Source organism: Mirounga leonina, unplaced genomic scaffold (genome assembly GCF_011800145.1).
Source record: "Mirounga leonina isolate KUSES-001 unplaced genomic scaffold, KU_Mleo_1.0 Mir_150, whole genome shotgun sequence".
Lineage (NCBI taxonomy): Eukaryota > Metazoa > Chordata > Mammalia > Carnivora > Phocidae > Mirounga > Mirounga leonina.
This window is the reverse complement of record NW_023270374.1, coordinates 28,903,696-28,926,207: the sequence shown is the minus strand read 5'-3', so window position 1 is coordinate 28,926,207 and position 22,512 is coordinate 28,903,696. Positions and strand designations below refer to the sequence as shown.

Sequence of the window (22,512 nt, the reverse complement as noted above, 5' to 3'; positions counted from 1 at the left end):
GCAGAAACTCACTGCTCTACACCGACAGAAGTATACCTAGAAGTGGAGAAAGGCAATATTGGCATTCCAAAAAGTACTGTGGTTCTTAAATTTCTAATGTTATCAACCTATAGCATAGCTTTCTCATAATGTATCCTCAGGTTCCAAGCATTGGGAATGTAATATGGATGACCTCAACTATGTAAGATCTCTCCTGTTTACTGAGCACTTACAGTATGGCAGGAACTATGCTAGGTACTACAAACAGAAACAAATAAGACACAGTCTACCTCCTGAAAGGCACAGAGTCTAATGCAGGAAAACCACTGAGGAAGGAAATAACAATAGAACAAATGACAAAGATCACATTCACCGTGGGCAAAAATTTAGGGAAAGAGACCAGCTGGTAGAATAAAAGGCCAGGGTATGGAATTTGGCAGGAGCTATCAGAGTTTAAAATACATCCCCTTCAATTGGAGAATTCAACACTTAGGTATCTATCCCACAGAAATAATGCACACTAAGACATTCACTGCAGCATTGTTCACAAAAGTCAATATTTAAAATAACCAAATATCCATCCAAAGAAAAATAGTAAATAAATCATGGTATCTCCACACCATGAAACACACCGCACCAGTCACAAAACAAAAGGTAAACACGCATGGAAAGATCTCCTGTTATGTAAGTAAAACCATCAAGGTTCAGAATATGTATAGTATGATTTAGGTAGGGGGAAAAAATTACATATGTAAATATATGTACAGAAAACAATCTAAAGGAATACTCACAGAGACTATCTCCGGGTAGTGTAATGGAAAGGGGGTCTGTGCAGTGAAGGAGAACTTTCATTTTTTATTTTATTTATGCACTGTTGGGTGTTTTTTATGACAGTCTGTTCATGTATTACTTGTATAATCAAACACACCCATGCATACACAGACACAATGCAGTATGACAAGTGCTACGATAAGGTAGAGGTCAGCACAAAACTGACAGAACTCTGGTGTTGGGAAGGCTGAGCTCTGATCAAAGAGGGTTGCAGCCTGGGTCCAGTTAATGAGATTCTCCTCTCTCTATACCTCCTCATCTACAGCACAGAGAGGATGTACTGAATCACATTAGCCTCACGAGGTTGCCATGAGGACTCTATGCCCTCTGATACCTCTGTGCCTTTGTTCACGCTAATCACATTGCCTGGAAGGCCTTTCCATGTTCTCTTCTGCCTATTAAAATAAAAATCATTCTTCAAGGCCAAGCTCAAATACCACCTCTTCTGTGAAGCCCTCAATAGCCCCCAACTTGGTATTCATGGCTTCTTTCCCTATGCTCTAACAGCACTCTGCTTCTATCTCTTTAAAGTATATTTCCTTCTACCCTGCATTTATAGTCAGTCTCCCTAGTAACCTACAAACTGGAGTACAAAGACTGTACTATTCAACTCTTAATTGCCTAGGGGCCTTGGGCCTATTAAGATTTATTAAAAGTGTATGTCCTGAGAGGCAGAAAGACAGGGAGGGAAGAGAGATTTAGAACATTAAAATCTGTATAAATATGCAATTCCTTTAGTTAGAATTCATTTTTTTCCCTACCTAAATCATACTGTACATATTCCACACCTTGATTTTTTTGGTCACATAACAGGTGATCTTTCCATGTTAGTACTTGTCAAGATGGACTGAAAGACACCAGATTCCTCATGACAGCACCTCACAGTACACGGAGGTGCTGGTGCAGTGACAATCACGTGAACTGTCATTCAGTGAGCACTTACTGTGTGCCAGGCACTGAGCCAAACACCTGCCATCATTCTCACTCAATCTTCACAACAACCCTGTGAAGGAGGTTTTATTTCTTTATACAGATGAGATACCTGAGGCTAAAAAAGGAGAAGTGACTTACTCAAGGTCATGTAGGAGTCACACCCATATCTGTCTAACCACAAAGCCTTTGAAATTTTCTCACCAGTAAAGCTATCACTAATGACAGGCATGGTCAGTTTTCTTTGCGCCTTGAGAAGAACAATGCAGAAAAGAGTTAACATAGTAGACCTGATCTTTTTTTTTTTTTTTAGTTGAATTAATTGACATTTATTTTTTTTATTTTTTATTTTATTTTATTTTTTTATTTTTTTATTTTTTATTCTTATGTTAATCTCCATACATTACATCATTAGTTTTAGATGAAGTGTTCCATGATTCATTGTTTGTGCATAACACCCAGTGCTCCATGCAGAATGTGCCCTCCTCAATACCCACCACCAGGCTAACCCATCCTCCCACCCCCCTCCCCTCCAGAACCCTGTTTGTTTTTCAGAGTCCATCGTCTCTCATGGTTTGTCTACCCCTCCGATTTCCCCCGCTTCATTCTTCCCCTCCCGCTACCTTCTTCTTCTTCTTTTTTTTTTCTTAACATATATTGCATTATTTGTTTCAGAGGTACAGATCTGAGATTCAACAGAGTAGACCTGATCTTTACAAGCATCTAGTCCTAGGGCTGGTATCTGGGAACTTGGCTTTTGAAAGGTTCCCTATGTGATAGGGTGTTTTGCCCACCTGGAGCACTTAACTTCTGCTTTCCCTCTGGGAGTGTGGAATTTTGATAGTCATGCTGACAGAGAAGGCCTACATAACTTGTTTTCAATAAATATCTTGGACTCTTAAGTCTCACTCAAATGCGCTTCCCTGGACAGAAACACTACACACGTGCTGATGTATTTCACTGTTGGAGAAAGGAACATGTCTGCGTGTAACCCAGGCAGAAAAAAGACAAGGAGCCTATACATGAATTTCTCCAGAGTCCAGCCTTATCTGTCTTTCCCTCTTGCTGATCTTGTTGTGTGCCCTTGAGTACCACTGACTCTGAGCCCTATGAGTCTTTCCAGTGATTTCCCAAACATGTGGGTTGTCCTGGGACTCCTGACACAAATCACAAAAACCAAAGCAGGCAAAACAAATGAAAAACAAAACAAAAACAACAAACATAACATGTAGGAGGAAAGAGGGTTTCAGCAAAACAGAGCCTTACTTCTCTGGATTGTCTGGAAACTTGATCCGCAACTCTTGGTTTTTGTATGATCTTTTTTCAAATGTAAGGATCATTTTCTTCACTGAGCTCTCATCTAGTGGTTCCTCCTGGTATAAAGGAAACAAACAGCAACAATTTCAGTCCAAAGGGATTTCTCATTCACTAATCACTACTTCTTTTCTATGGCTCTTTCATGCCATTCTGCCACTCACCTTCCTGGGTTAAATATACAGTATATACTTTATCTCCCCCGCTGGAAAGAAGGTTAAGGGTCTAGATCACATGCTATGTTGTATCACTCTGTCCCACAACTAGCTCAGGAAGCTCAGTTTAAGGTTTTAAGACTAGCTCATTCAACAAATATTTCTTGAGCATACCGTATGGCATGGAATAAGCAACAGTATTAGATAGTTTAATTTAATATTTACCCATCCTTCTCCTTGTTGTACAGGTAAGATAACACTCAGGTTTAAAAGAACTCGTTCAAGGTCAAACCCTGAGTCAATGACAGTGGACCTCAATCTTTGGGAATCCCCACACCAGGGGTCGACAAACTTCAGTCCACAGGCCAAATCCAACTCACAGCCTATTTTTGTACAGCGAATACCATAAGAATGCTTGTTAATTAGCAACAGTCACTGCTTTGCATTTCTTACACATTACTGTTTCAGGTCCTTACCAGCTACTGGGAAGGAAATCAGAGAGGCCCGATATAGCATCAAGAATTTAGTAACCTCACTCAGGGGAGACATAAAAAACTAGTAGATCATACAGTTTTCTTATTTCAAACACTGGAATAATAACTACAAAGGTAAATAAAATGAATTTTTGTAAACGGAATCATTTTCCCCAAAAAAAATCAACAATAAAATTTCAAGAATGTTTTCTCCTCAGTTTCTTTTCAAGGTTAGAGTCACGTGCTACAGTGCACTCTGCCTCTCTGACACCCAACTCCTGGCTTCACAGCTTTTGTGGCCACTGACCACAACTCACACCTAAAAGCAATACAAAGACTGCTATTAAGAGAACCAGAAACTGATCCTTCTGGAAAGCACTGAATCATCTCATAATTGTATAAGTACTCAAAAGTGTTAGCTATTATTTTATTAAATTTCAATGTTCATATGTTGGGTTGTTTTGTTTTGTTTTGTTTTTGTATATTCAGTTAGCCAACATAGGAGTTATCTATAAATTCATTTTGGGCATGACAGATTTCTTAGATTCTATCAATGACTCCTGGCCCCTGAGGACCTCTGTTGGACTCCCACCCCATGCCCAGTATCTGTAGCTTAAAGAGAAACTTCACAAACTGAACTCAGTGCCCCGGCTCAGTCAAGACTCAGAGTCAAGCTTCACTACTTACTAGGCACGTGGTGATGTTACTTTGCTGAATATAATCCTCAAACCCTCATCAAGTCCAACAGACTACCTCACAAGTCTTTCTTGAATTCATCCACTTGGCATTCAGAATAAAATTCTAAATCCTTCACATGACCCATATAAAGAAGGTATGGCAGGATCTAGCCCAGACAATCTCTCCAACCCCAAACCAGAGTAAACATCCCTTTCGGTGGCCCATGTCTACTTGTTCACTGCTGACTCTCCAGTGCCCATCACAGTGCCCGACACACAGCAAGCACCCAGGGAAGATGTGTTGAAGGAAGGCAGGCAGGCAGGGAGAGAGGGAGGGCGAAAATATTACCTGTCTCTTTCAAGGTCATGGAGATGACCTAAAGAGATGAGGTGCATAGAACTGTTTTACAAACTACAGGACACTACATTAACATAAATGCTTATTGTTACTACTAGCAACAGGCACGATGCACCCAATGCATCACGAGGATTTCACTAAGTAATCTAAATTTTTAGGAAGGGTTAAATCACTTTCAAGCAACCTCAATCTCCACTTCTTTTCTTTCCCTTAGCTAACATCTTGCCCACCCTGCAGGAAAAAAAATGTAATAGTGTTAATACAGCTCTCATAGGATCCCCCAAATCCTAGCCTCTCCAGGGTTTGGCCTTCCCTCTTTTAATTTCCCTCCAATGCTGGGGGAAAACTGAATTATCAGTCTTAGTCATCGACTAAGACTCCAATAGCTCAACGTCAGAAACCAGAGGGAGATTTCAGAAAGATGAATGCTGGTGATATAGCACAAAAAGGACAATAATATTTTACAAGTCCACATGACTTTACAGGGGCAAACATCACTTGTTTTTCATCAAATGGGACTTTGGTGGCAGTGAGAAAATAACTCCTGGACTTGTAGTCTTCCATGTGTCATTTTTACAAAGCGATCTCTTTTTCCCTTGTCCCTTAACAGAAGGCCTGGTCCCACACTACATTTCTGTCTCCCAGGCTAGAAACCACTTACCCATGACAGCTACTATCCTAATCCTCCAGTACCAGCCTTGCCCTACATGGGAATTATACCTGCCAATTAACTGCTGCTGCAGGGCTAACAGACTGAGCCGAAGCTAGTGAGCAGGGAGGGAGGGAGGGAGGGAGGGAGGGAGGGCGGGCGAGCCGAGAGGGAAGGAAGGAGAGAGGATGTGCTACACACACAGTTTGTCTAAGCCTAGCAGGGCTGCTGCCCTCAGAGAGGAAATTCAGGACCCTCTCCCACCACAGATTTCCAAAGTGTCACCATCTTTTGGGGGCAGACCCCCAAATTAGCACTGGTACAAATCCTAATGAGAGAGTTACTGTCACAACACAGTAAAGACCTTTTTGGAATATGAATCCATTTTTTTTTCCTTCTCAGATTCACACTCCAGCTTCATTTTTTAAATCCAAACTTAGCATCATGTCTTTCAGGGAACCAAAAAACAGCTGGCTCTTAAGAATCCATTTCCATAATTCATTTTTAACAAAATGCCAGGGTGAAATAACATGCAAGTTAACACTTACGGATATAAAAAGACACTTAGGTAAGGTCATTTTATTTTTAATCACTGGTATTTTACCTCTACTCTTTTTAGCTTCATTTATTCATTCAATAAATATTTATCAAGGGCCTACCAAGAGCTAGGCACTGCACTGAGTGCTAGAGATACAGCTGTGAACAAAACAGAGCCAGTCCCTGTTTTCATAAGAGGTGGGGGAGAGGATAGCAAATGAGTAAAATAAACAAACCAGGATTTCAGATCACGGTAAATGCTATGAAGACAATATACTGACCAAAGTGATAAGAGAATAACTTACTGGGCTACCCCAGAGATAGGAAAGGCTTCTCTGAGGAGGAAACATCTGAACTGAGACCCAAATGAGAAGAAAGAAACCCGCCATGCAAAGCCTTACAGGAAGAGCATTCCACAAAGGGAATAGAAGTCAAAAGGTCCAAAAGTAGGAATGAGTATGCCTTAAGGCATCTTGAGGAACAGCAAATAGCACCTCTTTTCCTAAACTGTATTTCCTCAGTTACACCTAAATACCTAATCTCTTAGCTCCACCTTGAACAGAATTCTCCACCTTTGCTGCTTTGCTAACGCCATCTCAACTGAAAAGCCTCCTTCCACTAGTGTGATCAAATGCCACTCCTCCTTCAAAGACTACCGACTACATTAAAAAATGGAAGTGCCTTCAGTGTGCCCGGCCTAGGAAGCCTCCCTGACCCTCCTCAGTCAACAGCGACAGCCCCACAGTCCAGTGCTCGGGCCTCGATTAGGACACATAATCCAGAAGAATTTAAAAACTCTATCTATAATGATCTTTACACTTTGAAAATGCTTCCCAACTCCATCAGCGCACTTCACCTTCCCGTCAATACTGTGCAGTAAGTATTCCTCGCCCTGTTTAACAGATGAAGCTGAAAAGCTCAGAGGAATGAAATATTTGACCTAAAATGACACTCTACAGACACTGCGTGTCAGGGCCAGCCTCGCCTGCCACCTTACCTCTTCCTCTTCCTCCTCGCCCTCTCTGTCAATAATCTGCAGCAGTCTCTTTTTGTCATCGTCTGTTTCTTCTACCACCACCATTTCCTCTTCCCGATAGCGGCCACGGTCTCGGGGACCAGCCTGCCTCCGACGCATTTTCAGCTCTTCCTCTTCATCATCCCGGGGACGTTTTGTGCCCCTGTTAGGCTGAGAACGAAAAAAAAGAAACACAGGATTCCAGAGCTGGAAAAGACCTAGAAGGGCACACGTAGCAGACATTATAAAAGCTTTCAAGGATTCACTGATGAAAAGCTCCATACAATACGATTTCTCCCACAAAATGAAGTAAAGCTCCAAGTGGTCATTTTTTCAGACCTGTAGTGATTCTATAAATACATGACTAAAGTCACCTACAAGGTAGTTGGCTTTTTCTTTTTTTTTTTTTTTTTAAAGATTTTATTTATTTATTTGAGGCAGAGAGAATGAGAGAGAGAGAGCACATGAGAGGGGGGAAGGTCAGAGGGAGAAGCGGGCTCCCTGCCAGCAGGGAGCCCGATGCGGGACTCGATCCAGGGACTCCAGGATCATGACCTGAGCCGAAGGCAGTCGCTCAACCAACTGAGCCACCCAGGCGCCCAGTAGGCTTTTTCTTTTTACAGAACTTTTTTAATATGCGAAGTTTTATCACTTCACAAAAGTTGCTGTGTATATAGAAATCACAGGGAACACAGCCACGCTGAGATGGGTTAGGCTCAATTTACTAGTTACAATACAATTCCCGACACCAATCCCTTCACATGGTTTTAATTCATGTCTATGAAAGACTCCAGTCACTCACAAGTAGTTCCAGCAGAGAAGATTACCTATGTAACACCCAAGGGTCTACTGGACTCCGAAGTCCTACTTTATGGAAGAATAGGGTAGAGTAAGGCCCAGAGGGAGTATTACCCAGAGTCCCAAAGCCAGCAGCTGCACTGAAAACACAATCGGCACTTCCGGGTCCGGGGCTCTGGCTGCCACACTGTTAGGTCCTCGTTTTGCCTTTGACGCTGCAGTCCACGGAGGCGTTCTTAACAGCGGCCTTCCATTAAATTGGAATAAAATGAAGCACTACTGAAATGGGCTTCAGAGCTGAGGAGAAACAGCACCGCACCAGGAATCAAACAGCCCAACGTCTCCAAGCAGCTCAGGTTACTACTGGTGCAGCTCTGGGCATGTCATTAACCTCTCTAAACCTTCGTTTCTTCATCTACAAACGGCAAACGGAAATTATAACCCTTTTCCCTGTGAACTTCAAAGGATGCCTGTGTGTGTGTATATGTTTACCATTTTTTTCTCCAGCTTCACTAAGATATAATTGACATATAACATTGTGTACAATGTGATTAGTTGATTCATATATATATATTGCAAAATGATTACCACATTAAGTTAGTTAACACCTCCATCACCTCGCAAAATTACCTTTTTTTTTGGTGGTGAGAACATTTAAGATCTACTCTCTTAGCAACTTTCAAGTATACAATACAGTATTGCTAACTAAAGTCACTCTGCTATACATTGGATTCCTAGAACTTATTCATAACTGGAAGCTTGTACCAAAAGGTTGCAAACTTTAGTGAAAGAATGCTAAATGAAGGGCGCCTGAGTGGCTCCATCCGTCAAGCCTCTGCCTTCAGCTCAGGTCATGATCCCAGAGTCCTGGGATCGAGTCCCGTATCAGACTCCCTGCTCAGCAAGGAATCTGCTTCTCCCTTGCCCTCAGCCCCCACCCTCCACCCCCACCCCACACTCACGCATGCTCTGTCTCTCAAATAAATAAAGTCTTAAAAAGGGGGGGGGCACCTGGGTGGCTCAGTCGTTAAGCGTCTGCCTTCGGCTCAGGTCATGGTCCCAGGGTCCTGGGATCGAGCCCCGCATCGGGCTCCCTGCTCCACGGGAGGCCTGCTTCTCCCTCTCCCTCTCCCCCTGCTTGTGTTCCCTCTCTCACTGTCTCTCTCTCTCTGTCAAATAAATAAATAAAATATTAAAAAAAAAAAAACCAACGCTAAACGACAACAGTACTAAACAAAAATAAAAGATTATTACTATAAGGTAATCCACATGATTCTGTCTTCCTCAACAGAAGACATCTGTGTTAGGTTCAACGAGCTTTTCTTTATATGTTATAATAACTACACACACTAATAGTGTGCTAGGTGTGACATGGTTTATTATGACCAACAGAAGAGAATGCCCCATTTGCTGCCAACCTGCTAAGTTGTTTGGTGGTGATAAGAGACAAATTTCTACTATACACATTACACATCTCACCTTGTGACTTATAACCCACACTGCTACTGAACTGCACTATCCCAGTGTGCAAAGTCATTTCCCTCTATATTCACATACCCTGCTGGTTCCACATACCAGGTGTGCCAGTAAGTCTAAGCATATGACACTGCTTAGAAAACTCACATTAGACAATTTGGTTTGTAGGTTACCACCTGCTATTTTTCACTCTGTTCCTAGCCTCCGTGAGATAGATTATCATTTGATATGATAACACTCTACTTTTATAAACACAAAAATTATAAAAATCTATTGTCATTACTGGCACTTAGAAAAAGAGGAGAAAAAGAAGAAAATCAATATGCTAGGTACCATGGACCACAAGCAAAAGGACGTGGTGGTTTTCATGTGAGAAAGAAAGGAAAGGTAGCTTGATCCCTAAAGGAGGGCAGGCTTCAAACCAGAAATCTGTAGCTCCCCAGCAGGTAAGGAACTTCAGCCCCCTGGGAGCACTAATTCTTTCAGGCACATAAAACGAGGCCTGCTGCGATTCTCGTGAGGTTGCTGCAGCAGTCAAATCAAAGCACGGGCTCCATAGTTCTCCACAGAAAGGAGATTTCTGGATTGTTTATGTCTGAGGGCAGAGAGAAAAGGCAGTGGACCACAATTAAAAGGAAAAAGCTAAATACCGCCATAGTTAAGAAATGCAAACCTGAAAGAATACTGGCAGTGTCATCTTTGGAATACATCTTCCAATCTACTTTTTTAAAACAAACATCTCAAAGGTAGGGGAAGAGTTTCACTTTGACCTCTAATAATTTCCCCTGAAATAGCACTTCCCTCCTGCAGAACTTAAAGCACTTCTCTTAATCTTCACCACATCTCTGGGCAAGAGAAGTAGGTTAACAGTTCTATTTTCTAAGCAGGGAGAGGGGATGCCTGAGATCCTTTAATAAACTCTTGCAAAGACAACCTGGTCTCTTCTCAAAGCTGAACCTGGTCAACTCAAAGTTGAACCTGAAGTTTGCATCCTTTTGGTACATGATTCCAGGACCCTAACTAAGACAGGCCCAAGGGACTTTCAGTCAAGAACATATACCCATAAATATAAGTCATGTAAGACCCTGGCCAAATTAAAATATTTGGTAAACCATTCATTAAACAAATAATGTATTAAAGAACTGCAGAGCTTAAAGGATCTTCAAGTAATAAGGTGGCCCAGTGGCAGTCCCAGGCTTCCATTTGGGTCATGTCTAAATGGGGAAATGGAGACAGAAAGGGCCAGGATGGATTCTTGAGACAAGAATAGCTCTGTTAATCATAAGGAATAGTCTAAGCAGAACATCCCTAAGGGCAAATTCCAGGTTCACTAACTGTTTCTACAACTCCCTTCTCCGTCAGACATTCAGCTTGAGCTCCCCTCATGACAACTCTCCAGCAGAGCAGAGCAGAACCCATTAGGGTGCTCTGCCATGATTCCTTCACCAACATTATCAGCTCCCACCTCTAACAGATAGGTAAGCTGTTCAAAGGCCCAGAGATATTTTATTTTAGCCATTTTTTTCTCCCAAGGCAAAATTTTAAAAACTTTTATTCTTCCCAAAAAGGGCTGTCTCTTTTTCAGACACTAACACTCCAAAAAGAGAAGTTTCTACGCATTTCTGAAATTTGACCACTCTGAAGAATAAAGGCTGGGATTCATTTCTTTAACAAATATTTATTAAATGCCAACTATGTATAAGGCCTGTGCTGGCAACTGGGGACATAAATGTAAGACAAATGCTGCTTTGCTATCAAGGGGCTTAACAGTCTAGGACATAGCTGCCCAATTAAAATGAAATGCAAACCATAGATGTAATTTTAAATTTTTTAGGGGCCACATTTTAAAAAGTGAAAAGAAGCAGGTGAAATTAATTTTAATATTTTTAATCCCATATATTTAAAATATTATCATTTTAACATGTAATCAGTATTTTAAAAATTACTAATGTGATATTTTACTTTTTTTTCATACTAAGTAAGTCTCTGGAGTTTGGCATATTACTTTACATTCACAGTGTGTCTCGACCCAGACCCAGCCCCATTTCATGTGCCCAACTGCCATACACAGCTCGCGGCTACCATACTGGCTACCACAGGTCTCCACAGGTCTAGAGGACTTTCATCCAAGGGCTTTCTGTCCCCTGATAAAGCCAAAATGGAACCGTCTTTCCAGCAACACTACATAAAATATGGACTCATAGAAAGCTGAAGTCCTATTTGTGAAAGGTCCCCACAAAAAAATGATAAAGCTAACAGTACCCTGACCTGGAAATAAACCTCTACATTATATTTACCAATATTCGCTACTGAGAGAGTGATCAGTTACACAAAACAAAGCAAGAATACACAAGTGGGGAAGAATCTCAGAGCTGTCAAACCGATTCCACTACAGAAGAGCCAAAGGGCTCTGGATTCAGGAAGGGAATGTAACACTCCAGCCTGTCAGAGAGGTCAACAGCTCAGGCATGAGCTCTCCTTGTGTCTTACAAAACCAGTCCCAAGAGGATTAAGCCATTCTTACCAGTCACCTTTGGAGATTAATTTGTTTTGGTATCTGAAAGGTGTTTGGAATCCCTCAAGATGAAGGAATGACAAAAGAAACTGTTCCTCATAAAGTCATTTCTTTGTTTCTGCTGCCCACAAGACTAGAGAAAAAATGATTAACTCTTAACTTCTGATGTACCAGAACATCAGCCTTTAACAATTTAAAAAATCTCCTACATTCCCTGCCTTACTCCCAATAGGTGGTGAGCGGTATAAATGCTCACTAAGCATTTGCCACCATCCAACCACACAGCTGGTTGCCTTTCTAGGTTACATAAAGGATTTCCACTTGTTCAAAGCTTATGGTAAGCTTCAAGATTATATACATGAGAAGCTTTCACTTTCCAAAGATCTTGAAGCCTAGTATGTGTGTGTATGTGTGATGGATGATATTTATATCCATCCCCCTGGAAACAGAAATCAAGACATCTCCATGAAAGCTTGGAAAGAGTTAAAAAATTAAATAAGTAATCTGCCTAGGATACTCCCTGCGTACCCAGACAATATCCAACCTAAGTTGCAGGTTTCCTTTTTCCCTCTCTCCCTATTTTTTTTTTCTTAATTAAAAAGCAGTGAGAAGCTGTAGCTATAATGAGGAGCTGTGGGAAAATGCAGTTATATTGGGCTCAAAGTAATGTACCATAGGAAGAGGCTACATCACCAGAACGAATCCTAAATTAAAATTCCACTATGAAACCAACTCCATTTCCTCTGAGCATACAATCTATATTATCGCATTTATGGTCTTGTCTCGACCTCAATTAGACTTGGGGGTGGGGGTGGGAGAAAGGGCCTTCTATAATAAGCAATAATGGCATCATTATGATAAATTATGAAAACACCCAGCACAATTATTAATGTGAAGAGCACGTCTATACCAGGATATAACAGTGGAGATGTGTATGGGAGGGGGGGGTGTCTAAGTAAGTTCAATATTCCAAGTTACCTGGGTTAGGAGGAGGTGATTTTCATAAAATGTACTTTCATGTTAATGGAAGAAAAAATATGTTCAATTCTATTAAAAAATGGAAAAAGTCAAAGAAAATCTTCTATAACATCATAATAAGCCAGGAATTTTTCACCTAGCACCAGGAAGCTTCAGAACTTCAGAAAAGGGCCTTTCAACTAGGGTCATGAAGTACTATTTCCTAAATATCAAACAATGGGAAAGACTCAGAAATTCGAGCTCAAAGGGTAATCTAGTTTATCCCTCTCTTTATAGAAATAAGGAAATCTGAGCCCAGTGGCTTTAAGCAATTTGTCTGCGATGGGCAATAATACAAAGCTTCTAAGTCCCAATATAGTGCTTTTCCTACTCTGCAATACTAACTAGCTAACCTATTTGCAATTGGTGATACCCTATATGGAGAATGAGTTTAGAAGTCAAACTTTCTTAAATTCAAATCCTAGTCCCTCTACTTAGTTAGCAGTCCTGGAAAATAACTTACCCCCTCTAAGCTTGAGTTTTCTCAATCTATAAGCTAGAAACAATAACCACTTTCATATATTTATGTATATATGTATATATTAAGCACACAAACGCCAATGTTTCTTTTTAAAAAATTTTTTTATTTTATTATGTTATGTTAATCACTATACATTACATCATTAGTTTTTGATGTAGTGTTCCATGATTCATTGTAAGGCCAATGTTTCTAAAGTGCCCAGCAGAGTTTGGCTCATAGAAGATAATACAAGTAGCTTCCCACCTCTCTTGGACACATTTGATTCAAAAATCAAAGAACCTCAAGGTTGGAAAGGGTGTTGACCACTAACAGATTTTAAAACGAAAATCTTTTTTTAATGTCAAAATATGACAGACCCTACCCCCTACTGTACCTTTTAATATCCAATGACTGAGAAAGAACACAGTGACAAATATATTACTATCTATTTGGCAATACTTTTCATTGCATTTGTGTTTTTAACTCCTACATTTGTGTTTTTAACTCCTGATATACAACAAGAGAGAGACAGGGAGAAAGAGAGAAGGATTAATTTTGAGAGACTGAGATTCATTCTACAGAAAATGCCTGTGTACATCTGTATGGATTCACAACCTCCTGCAGTAATTCTGAAACACTAGAGACATCCAGACTTTAGGAAGCCTTGAATCTAACCCAATCGTCTATCTGAGGTTTGAATCCCCTTTAAAACATCTTCACTGGGTATAGGCTGGGGCTTTCCTAACACTTCCAGTGACCAGAAACTTAACCCCTCCCTAAATTGTGCCCCTTCCATCCTTGGATCACTCAGAGAGTTTGTTAAATTGAGGAGAAACCTTACAACTTACAACTTTCTTCCTTGGTCCTTAATCTTTCTCTTTAAAGCAATATAAACATGATTAGTCCCACTCTCACATTTAAAAAAAAAATCTTTGGATTATTTCAGGACAGTAATCCTATTTCTTCCTCTATCATCGCCTTTTCTTTTTCAGAATAAATACTTTCAATATGGGGGGGTGCATACAACACAGGGGGAAAGGTAGGTATACACATGATTAAATTCCTTCCTGCCACTAGGTTTCATAATCTTAAAGCTTTCTGATACCTCTAAAGGTAATTAGACATATGGAATGTCACAAACCCAGGCTGTGGACGGATTGGTATAACCAATTTGAAATGCTCAGAAATCATCTGCTGTTAACCTCGCCTGATTACATTTTGTCAGAATAAAAGGGAGCTTTCAAACATGCATTTTTACCAGACGGTAGTGAGTGGCCTGACCCAGAAGTTACAGATGAGCTGTAGTAATGAGTTTTCCCTTGCCTTTGCTGGCTGCACATTCACTGGTGACATTTCACAACTAGGACTTCTGGCTCAATCAATATTTGCAGGCATGAAACCTGCCAAAGTTAACATCAGGGCTCCCTTGCAAATTTGCTTAAGGCACCAGAACTGAAAAAGTGCACAATCTCTAATGCTGCAGCTACCATCAGCCAAAGTTCATAATCCGGGATCAAAGCCATCAGAGACAGAAAATGCTACCTACCTCAACGCAAAAGATTGTTGTGATGACTAAACACCTTACAAAGGTGCCCTATGTAAACTATAAAGTGCTATATCAACAAGGGATTATCACACATATTTTAAGAAATATCTGAGAAATATTCCAGGTATTCATATACAATTACATATTATGTCTTTACAAGACTTAAAGCTTAAAAAAAAAAAATCAATGAATCATGGCAATTTACTACCTTTTTTTTCTGGAAGAAAAACCAAGTACCAGAAACGCAAAATCTCAAAGCAAAGTTATTGCAAATATAAAACAGAACTCTCATTTACTTAATTCCCAATTAAAAAAAAAAAAAACAACAGGTACTGAGAACACAATAATTACTGGAGAACATGGGTTTTAACTGCCCACAAGGAGGGGGGAAAAAAAAATCAATGTATCAAAAATTAAAATCACCAAGACTCTCACTTAAGATCCATAATCTGATTGGCTGACAAGTAACATGGATGTGATTTATGATTTAAATCACTAGTCAAAGAGATGAGGAAGGACACTATATCGTACTTAAAGGATCTATCCAACAAGAAGATCTAACAATTGTAAATATCTATGCCCCTAACATGGGAGCAGCCAATTATATAAGGCAATTAATAACAAAAGCAAAGAAACACATCGACAACAATACAATAATAGTGGGGGACTTTAACATCCCCCTCACTGAAATGGACAGATCGTCTAAGCAAAAGATCAACAAGGAAATAAAGACTTTAAATGACACACTGGACCAAATGGACTTCACAGACATATTCAGAACATTCCACCCCAAAGCAACGGAATACACATTCTTCTCTAGTGCCCATGGAACATTCTCCAGAATAGATCACATCCTAGGTCATAAATCAGGTCTCAACCGGTACCAAAAGATTGGGATCATTCCCTGCCTATTTTCAGACCACAATGCTTTGAAACTAGAATTCAATCACAAGAGGAAAGTCGGAAAGAACTCAAATACATGGAGGCTAAAGAGCATCCTACTGAAGAATGAATGGGTCAACCAGGAAATTAAAGAAGAATTAAAAAAATACATGGAAACCAATGAAAATGAAAACACAACTGTTCAAAATCTTTGGGATGCAGCAAAGGCAGTCCTAAGAGGAAAGTATATAGCAATACAAGCCTTTCTCAAGAAACAAGAAAGGTCTCAAGTACACAACCTAACCCTACACCTAAAGGAGCTGGAGAAAGAACAGCAAGTAAAGCCTAAACCCAGCAGGAGAAGAGAAATAATAAAGATCAGAGCAGAAATCAATGAAATAGAAACTAAAAGAACAGTAGAACAGATCAACGAAACTAGGAGCTGGTTCTTTGAAAGAATTAACAAGATTGATAAACCCCTGGCCAGACTTATCAAAAAGAGAAGAGAAATGACCCAAATCAACAAAATCATGAATGAAAGAGGAGAGATCACAACCAACACCAAAGAAATACAAACAATTATAAGAACATATTATGAGCAACTCTATGCCAGCAAATTAGATAACCTGGAAGAGATGGATGCATTCCTAGAGATGTATCAACTACCAAAACTGAACCAGGATGAAACAGAAAACCTGAACAGACCTATAACCACTAAGGAAATTGAAGCAGTCATCAAAAATCTCCCAAAAAACAAAAGCCCAGGGCCAGATGGCTTCCCAGGAGAATTCTACCAAACATTTAAAGAAGAATTAATACCTATTCTTCTGAAACTGTTCCAAAAAATAGAAACGGAAGGAAAACTTCCAAACTCATTTTATGAGGCCAGCATTACCTTGATCCCAAAACCAGACAAAGACCCCATCAAAAAGGAGAATTACAGACCAATATCCTTGATGAACATGGATGCAAAAATTCTCACCAAAATACTAGCCAATAGGATCCAACAGTACATTAAAAGGATTATTCACCATGACCAAGTGGGATTTATCCCTGGGCTGCAAGGTTGGTTCAACATTCCGCAAATCAATCAATGTGATACAGTACATTAACAAAAGAAAGAACAAGAATCATATGATCCTCTCAATAGATGCAGAAAAAGCTTTTGACAAAGTACAGCATCCTTTCTTGATCAAAACTCTTCAGAGCATAGGGATAGAGGGTACATACCTCAATATCATAAAAGCCATCTATGAAAAACCTACAGCAAATATTATTCTCAATGGGGAAAAACTGAGAGCTTTCCCCCTAAGGTCAGGAACGCGGCAGGGATGTCCACTATCACCACTGCTATTCAACATAGTATTGGAAGTCCTAGCCACAGCAATCAGACAACAAAAAGAAATCAAAGGCATCCAAATTGGCAAAGAAGAAGTCAAACTCTCACTCTTTGCAGATGATATGATACTTTATGTGGAAAACCCAAAAGACTCCACCCCAAAACTCCTAGAACTCATACAGGAATTCAGTAAAGTGGCAGGATATAAAATCAATGCACAGAAGTCAGTGGCATTCCTATACACCAACAACAAGACAGAAGAAAGAGAAATTAAGGAGTCGATCCCATTTACAATTGCACCCAAAACCATAAGATACCTAGGAATAAATCTAACCAAAGAGACAAAGGATCTGTACTCAGAAAACTATAAAATACTCATGAAAGAAATTGAGGAAGACACAAAGAAATGGAAAAACGTTCCATGCTCATGGATTGGAAGAACAAATATTGTGAAGATGTCAATGCTACCTAGAGCAATCTACACATTCAATGCAACCCATCAAAATACCATCCACTTTTTTCAAAGAAATGGAACAAATCATCCTAAAATTTGTATGGAACCAGAAAAGACCCCGCATAGCCAGAGGAATATTGAAAAAGAAAAGCAAAGCCGGTGGCATCACAATTCCGGACTTCAAGCTCTATTACAAAGCTGTCATCATTAAGACAGCATGGTACTGGCACAAAAACAGACACATAGATCAATGGAACAGAATAGAGAGCCCAGAAATGGACCCTCAACTCTATGGTCAACTAATCTTCGACAAAGCAGGAAAGAATGTCCAATGGAACAAAGACAGTCTCTTCAACAAATGGTGTTGGGAAAATTGGATAGCCACATGCAGAAGAATGAAACTGGACCATTTCCTTACACCACACACAAAAATAGACTCCAAATGGTTGAAAGACCTCAATGTGAGACAGGAGTCCATCAAAATCCTAAAGGAGAACACAGGCAGCAACCTCTTTGACCTCAGCCGAAGCAACTTCTTCCTAGAAACATCGCCAAAGGCAAGGGAAGCAAGGGCAAAAATGAACTATTGGGACTTCATCAAGATAAAAAGCTTTTGCAAAGCAAAGGAAACAGTTAACAAAACCAAAAGACAACCGACAGAATGGGAGAAGATATCTGCAAATGACGTATCAGATAAAGGGCTAGTATCCAAAATCTATAAAGAACTCATCCAACTCAACACCCAAAGAACAAAGAATCCAATCAAGAAATGGGCAGAAGACATGAACAGACATTTTTCCAAAGAAGACATCCAAATGGCCAACAGACGCATGAAAAAGTGCTCAATATCGCTCGGCATCAGGGAAATCCAAATCAAAACCTCAATGAGATACCACCTCACACCAGTCAGAATGGCTAAAATTAACAAGACAGGAAACGACAGATGTTGGCGGGGATGCAGAGAAAGGGGAACCCTCCTACACTGTTGGTGGGAATGCAAACTGGTGCAGCCACTCTGGAAAACTGTATGGAGGTTCCTCAAAAAGTTGAAAATAGAGCTACCATATGATCCAGCAATTGCACTACTGGGTATTTACCCCAAAGATACAAAAGTAGGGATCCGAAGGGGTACGTGCACCCTGATGTTTATAGCAGCAATGTCCACAATAGCCAAACTGTGGAAAGAGCCAAGATGTCCATCGACAGATGAATGGATAAAGAAGATGTGGTATATATATACAATGGAATATTATGCAGCCATCAAAAGGAATGAGATCTTGCCATTTGCAACGACGTGGATGGAACTGGAGGGTATTATGTTGAGTGAAATAAGTCAAAAGAGAAAGACATGTATCATATGATCTCACTGATATGAGGAATTCTTAATCGCAGGAAACAAACTGAGTATTGTTGGAGTGGGGGGTGGGGTGGAGGGATGGGGGGACTGGGCGATAGACACTGGGGAGAGTATGTGCTCTGATAAGCGCTGTGAATTGTGCAAGACTGTTGAATCTCAGATCTGTACCTCTGAAACAAATAATGCAATATATGTTAAGAAAAAAAAAAAAAGAAGAAGAAGAAGAAGGTAGCGGGAGGGGAAGAATGAAGCGGGGGAAATCGGAGGGGTAGACGAACCATGAGAGACGATGGACTCTGAAGGGCAGGCAGGGTTCTAGAGGGGAGGGGGGTGGGAGGACGGGTTAGCCTGGTGGTGGGTATTGAGGAGGGCACGTTCTGCATGGAGCACTGGGTGTTATGCACAAACAATGAATCATGGAACACTTCATTTAAAACTAATGTTGTAATGTATGGGGATTAACATAAGAATAAATAAATAAATAAATAAATAAATAAATCACTAGTCATCAAGACTCTACTTAATCAATTTTTCCCACCAAAAAAATTCTTACTTCTTGTTAAAGCCTGAATATATATTCATCTCACCTCCAAAGGGTGTGTAGATTTCTTTTTTTAAAAGTACAAACTATACTTTAGCGTCCATGATTTACTTTGACATCTTCTCTGATTAATTCTGCAGCTGCATCAGAAAGCTGAATGTTGATTCAGTTTATTTATCAAGGCTAAGAGAGGCAGATACTTGTAAAATCATTGGAAGGTAAACTACCTCCATTTTAGCAGACTTACTATGAATGTTTTGTCAGTTACACCAGAACCATCATCCTTCATTCATTCACTTAAGAAGTGTTTACTAAGCTAATAGAACCTGAACATCACTCCATTAGGTGCTAGAGGGAATATTAGACATCAATCCAAACAACAATAACAACAGAACTGCACTGATCTAAAAGAAGTAGCATAGTACAATGCAAAGAGCAGCAAACCAATAATCAGAAAAAAATCTAGGTTCTTGTGAATCACTTAAGAGTCACATGACCTTAGATAAGTCATTTGACTTATCAGTGCAGCATTTATAAAAATGCTCTGCTCTTGCTCTATCTCACAGGATTGTCTTTGGTAAGATAACGGAGAGTAAGATTAAATAAGATAAAGATACAGCACTTTGAAAAGGTGCTAGAACCAAAGCTTAAATTTCTCTTAATGATTGCTAATGCAAAGTCCTATATATACAACTCTTTTAGAATTACTTAAAATCAGCTTTTGACAAGGAATGTTATCACAATTATGATCACAAAAGAAAAAACACTGAGCATCCCATAGGCATATAAAAAGGGACCCAATGTTACTAGAAATCAAAAAAATGCACATAAAAACCATAAGATATCAGATTGGCCAAAAATGAAAAAATTAAAATCTAGCAATGTGTTGGTGAAGATGTGGAGAAAGGGGAGCTGTTAAAACTTGCTGATAGGAGTGTAAATGAGTATAGGTCTAATTGGTGATACCTAATAACACTGAAAATGCATATATTCTGACTGCCCCAGCAATTCTACTCCCAGGTATATATACATTACAGAAATTCTCAGACATATGCACAAAGAGATACTTAAAGAATGTTCACTGGAACATATTTGTAATAAGAAAAAAGAAAAGAAAATTTCAATCATCACTGGTTACACACATAATAATAAAAAAATGGTGGGAATAATAATCACCAAATTCAAGATAGTGATTGCTTCTAAAAGGGTAAGAAACTGGATTAGGGAGGGACACACAATAAAATGGGATTAGGGGAGGGTATACAGGAGACTTCAACTGTATTTATAAAATTTTATTTCTTAAAGATCTGAAGTAAATTTGGCAAAATGGAACAGTTATGCACACACTTGGAGAAAAGGGGGACCACTAGAAGCTAGCAGGGAATCACGCAGAACAAGTCATGCCCCACTGGTTGCAGTTCCTTGATGTTGTTGCAGCTCACTGAGGTTAAGGGTTCACAACACCTTTATCTCAACACGATCTTTCACAAAGTTACTCAAGCAGGCCGAAAGAGAAATGTGGATGAATGGCAGCACAGATAGGTAGAACCATAATTAGTTGAACCAAAAAAGTATAAGCACTGTGGAGTCCTTGGTTTAAATTCAAAATAGCAAATATATAAAGTCCCCACCAGGGGAATTGTGACTTAAAAACAATTCAGTCAGAAAAGAGCTGATGGCTTCAGTAAATCTCCAGTTCAATGAATCAACAGGATGACCAACTTTAAATATTTTTAAAGCTAATGCATATTAAGGTCACACTATTAGAAGTATAACATCCAATTTGGCTACAGTCTTGCAGCACCGAATTAGCTACCACACTTGAAAAGGAGGCATTAAATCTAGATAATGCATGAGAAGGACAGTACAGGGTCTGGAAACCCAGCTATAGAAAAAACCAATAAGGGAATTAGAGAAGATTCAGGGAAGGACCCAGGAGTCACCCTGGGCTACTTAAACAATGCCCTGGAATGGGGTAAATACATACTGTGCTACCATGAATAGCAGATCACTTTCCTTTCCTCCTTCATTCTAGAGAAATCCTACTCAGCCTTAAGCTCCAGCTCTAAGGTCACCTTCTCTAAGAGTCTTCCAAAAACTCCAGTAAGACCTCTGAGCTTCCTCAGCAGTGTATCATATTATACCTCTACTGGCACGTAATGCATGCATTCCTAAATCTCCACCTCCTCTACTAATTCATGAACTGGGTCCTCACGAGCAGGAACCATGGATCTGACCCCTGCTGCTAACACCTCAGCACCCAACAGTGCCCAACATCAGAGCAGGCACTCAACCCACGTTGCTAAATCAGTGAGAGACAGGGGGAAGAGGACAGCTAAACCAATGAACCAGCTAAACCCAGGAATCATAACTTATTATTATTAGCAAATGTATATAAGGTATACACATTCTCAGAGGTCCTTGGGTCGTTAGCGTGACTACAGCCAGGCAGGATTTATTTGCACCTACGTATTTGATCATTTTATGCCATCCTGGGTTATATTTTATGTATCGCTTAGTTAATTCTCTAATGGTGGCACCAATATAAAGGATAAGAATAGTAAAACTCAGATTCAGACAACGAATATCAGTACAACCTTGTAACTTCCCGATGAACAAACCAAGACTCAAGGAAGTGACAGGACTCGAGCCTGAAGTCATAGACAGAACTAGGTCTGAAATCTCTCGCTTTTGCAGGAGCAATACACACAACCTTCGGATCCCTTTCTTAGTCACAACCCCAGAAACTATCATCTTAAAAGCATAATTTTCATCATCTCTCTCTGTTGCCATCGTCTCTCAACCAACATTAAAGTCTCTTCTGCTACTTTTCTGTCTATGGCTTTAACCAGGAAAGCTCTTTTCTGTCATTGCTCCTTGCCCATTGGTAATAGCTTAGTGCCATCTCTCTACATGGAGACTGCAGTAAGAACTTCCTCCCCCAGACCATTTGGGGAACCCACCCAGTCCACTCTGAATCTTTGAACATTAAATAACAAATTACTATGGCAATGCTATTCTAAATTATTGATAGTTTTAAACCAAAGCTCAGATACAATAAGTTCACTTTATTATTTCGGGTGACACAAAGGTTAGATACGCTATAAGTGCTCGTCCCAGAGGTTGGGGAGAGATGGAGTATTCATTCAGCAACCAGCAGCCCCACAGAGTGGTTTTGCATGTAATATGGCACACCTGTTACATGTAAT

The 22,512-nt window shown here is 40.0% G+C and overlaps 1 protein-coding gene across 1 annotated transcript in view; it reads right to left on the bottom strand.

The window, feature by feature from the left end:
- CTNNBL1 (catenin beta like 1) overlaps nt 1–22,512 on the bottom strand; it is a 162,237-nt gene that overhangs the window by 119,197 nt on the left and 20,528 nt on the right. The window contains exons 2-3 of the mRNA XM_035006293.1: nt 6,901–7,089; nt 3,007–3,113 (exon numbers count right to left, since the gene is read on the bottom strand). Of these exons, the coding sequence (XP_034862184.1) occupies nt 3,007–3,113; nt 6,901–7,089 (296 nt within the window). The remainder of the gene's footprint in view (nt 1–3,006; nt 3,114–6,900; nt 7,090–22,512) is intronic.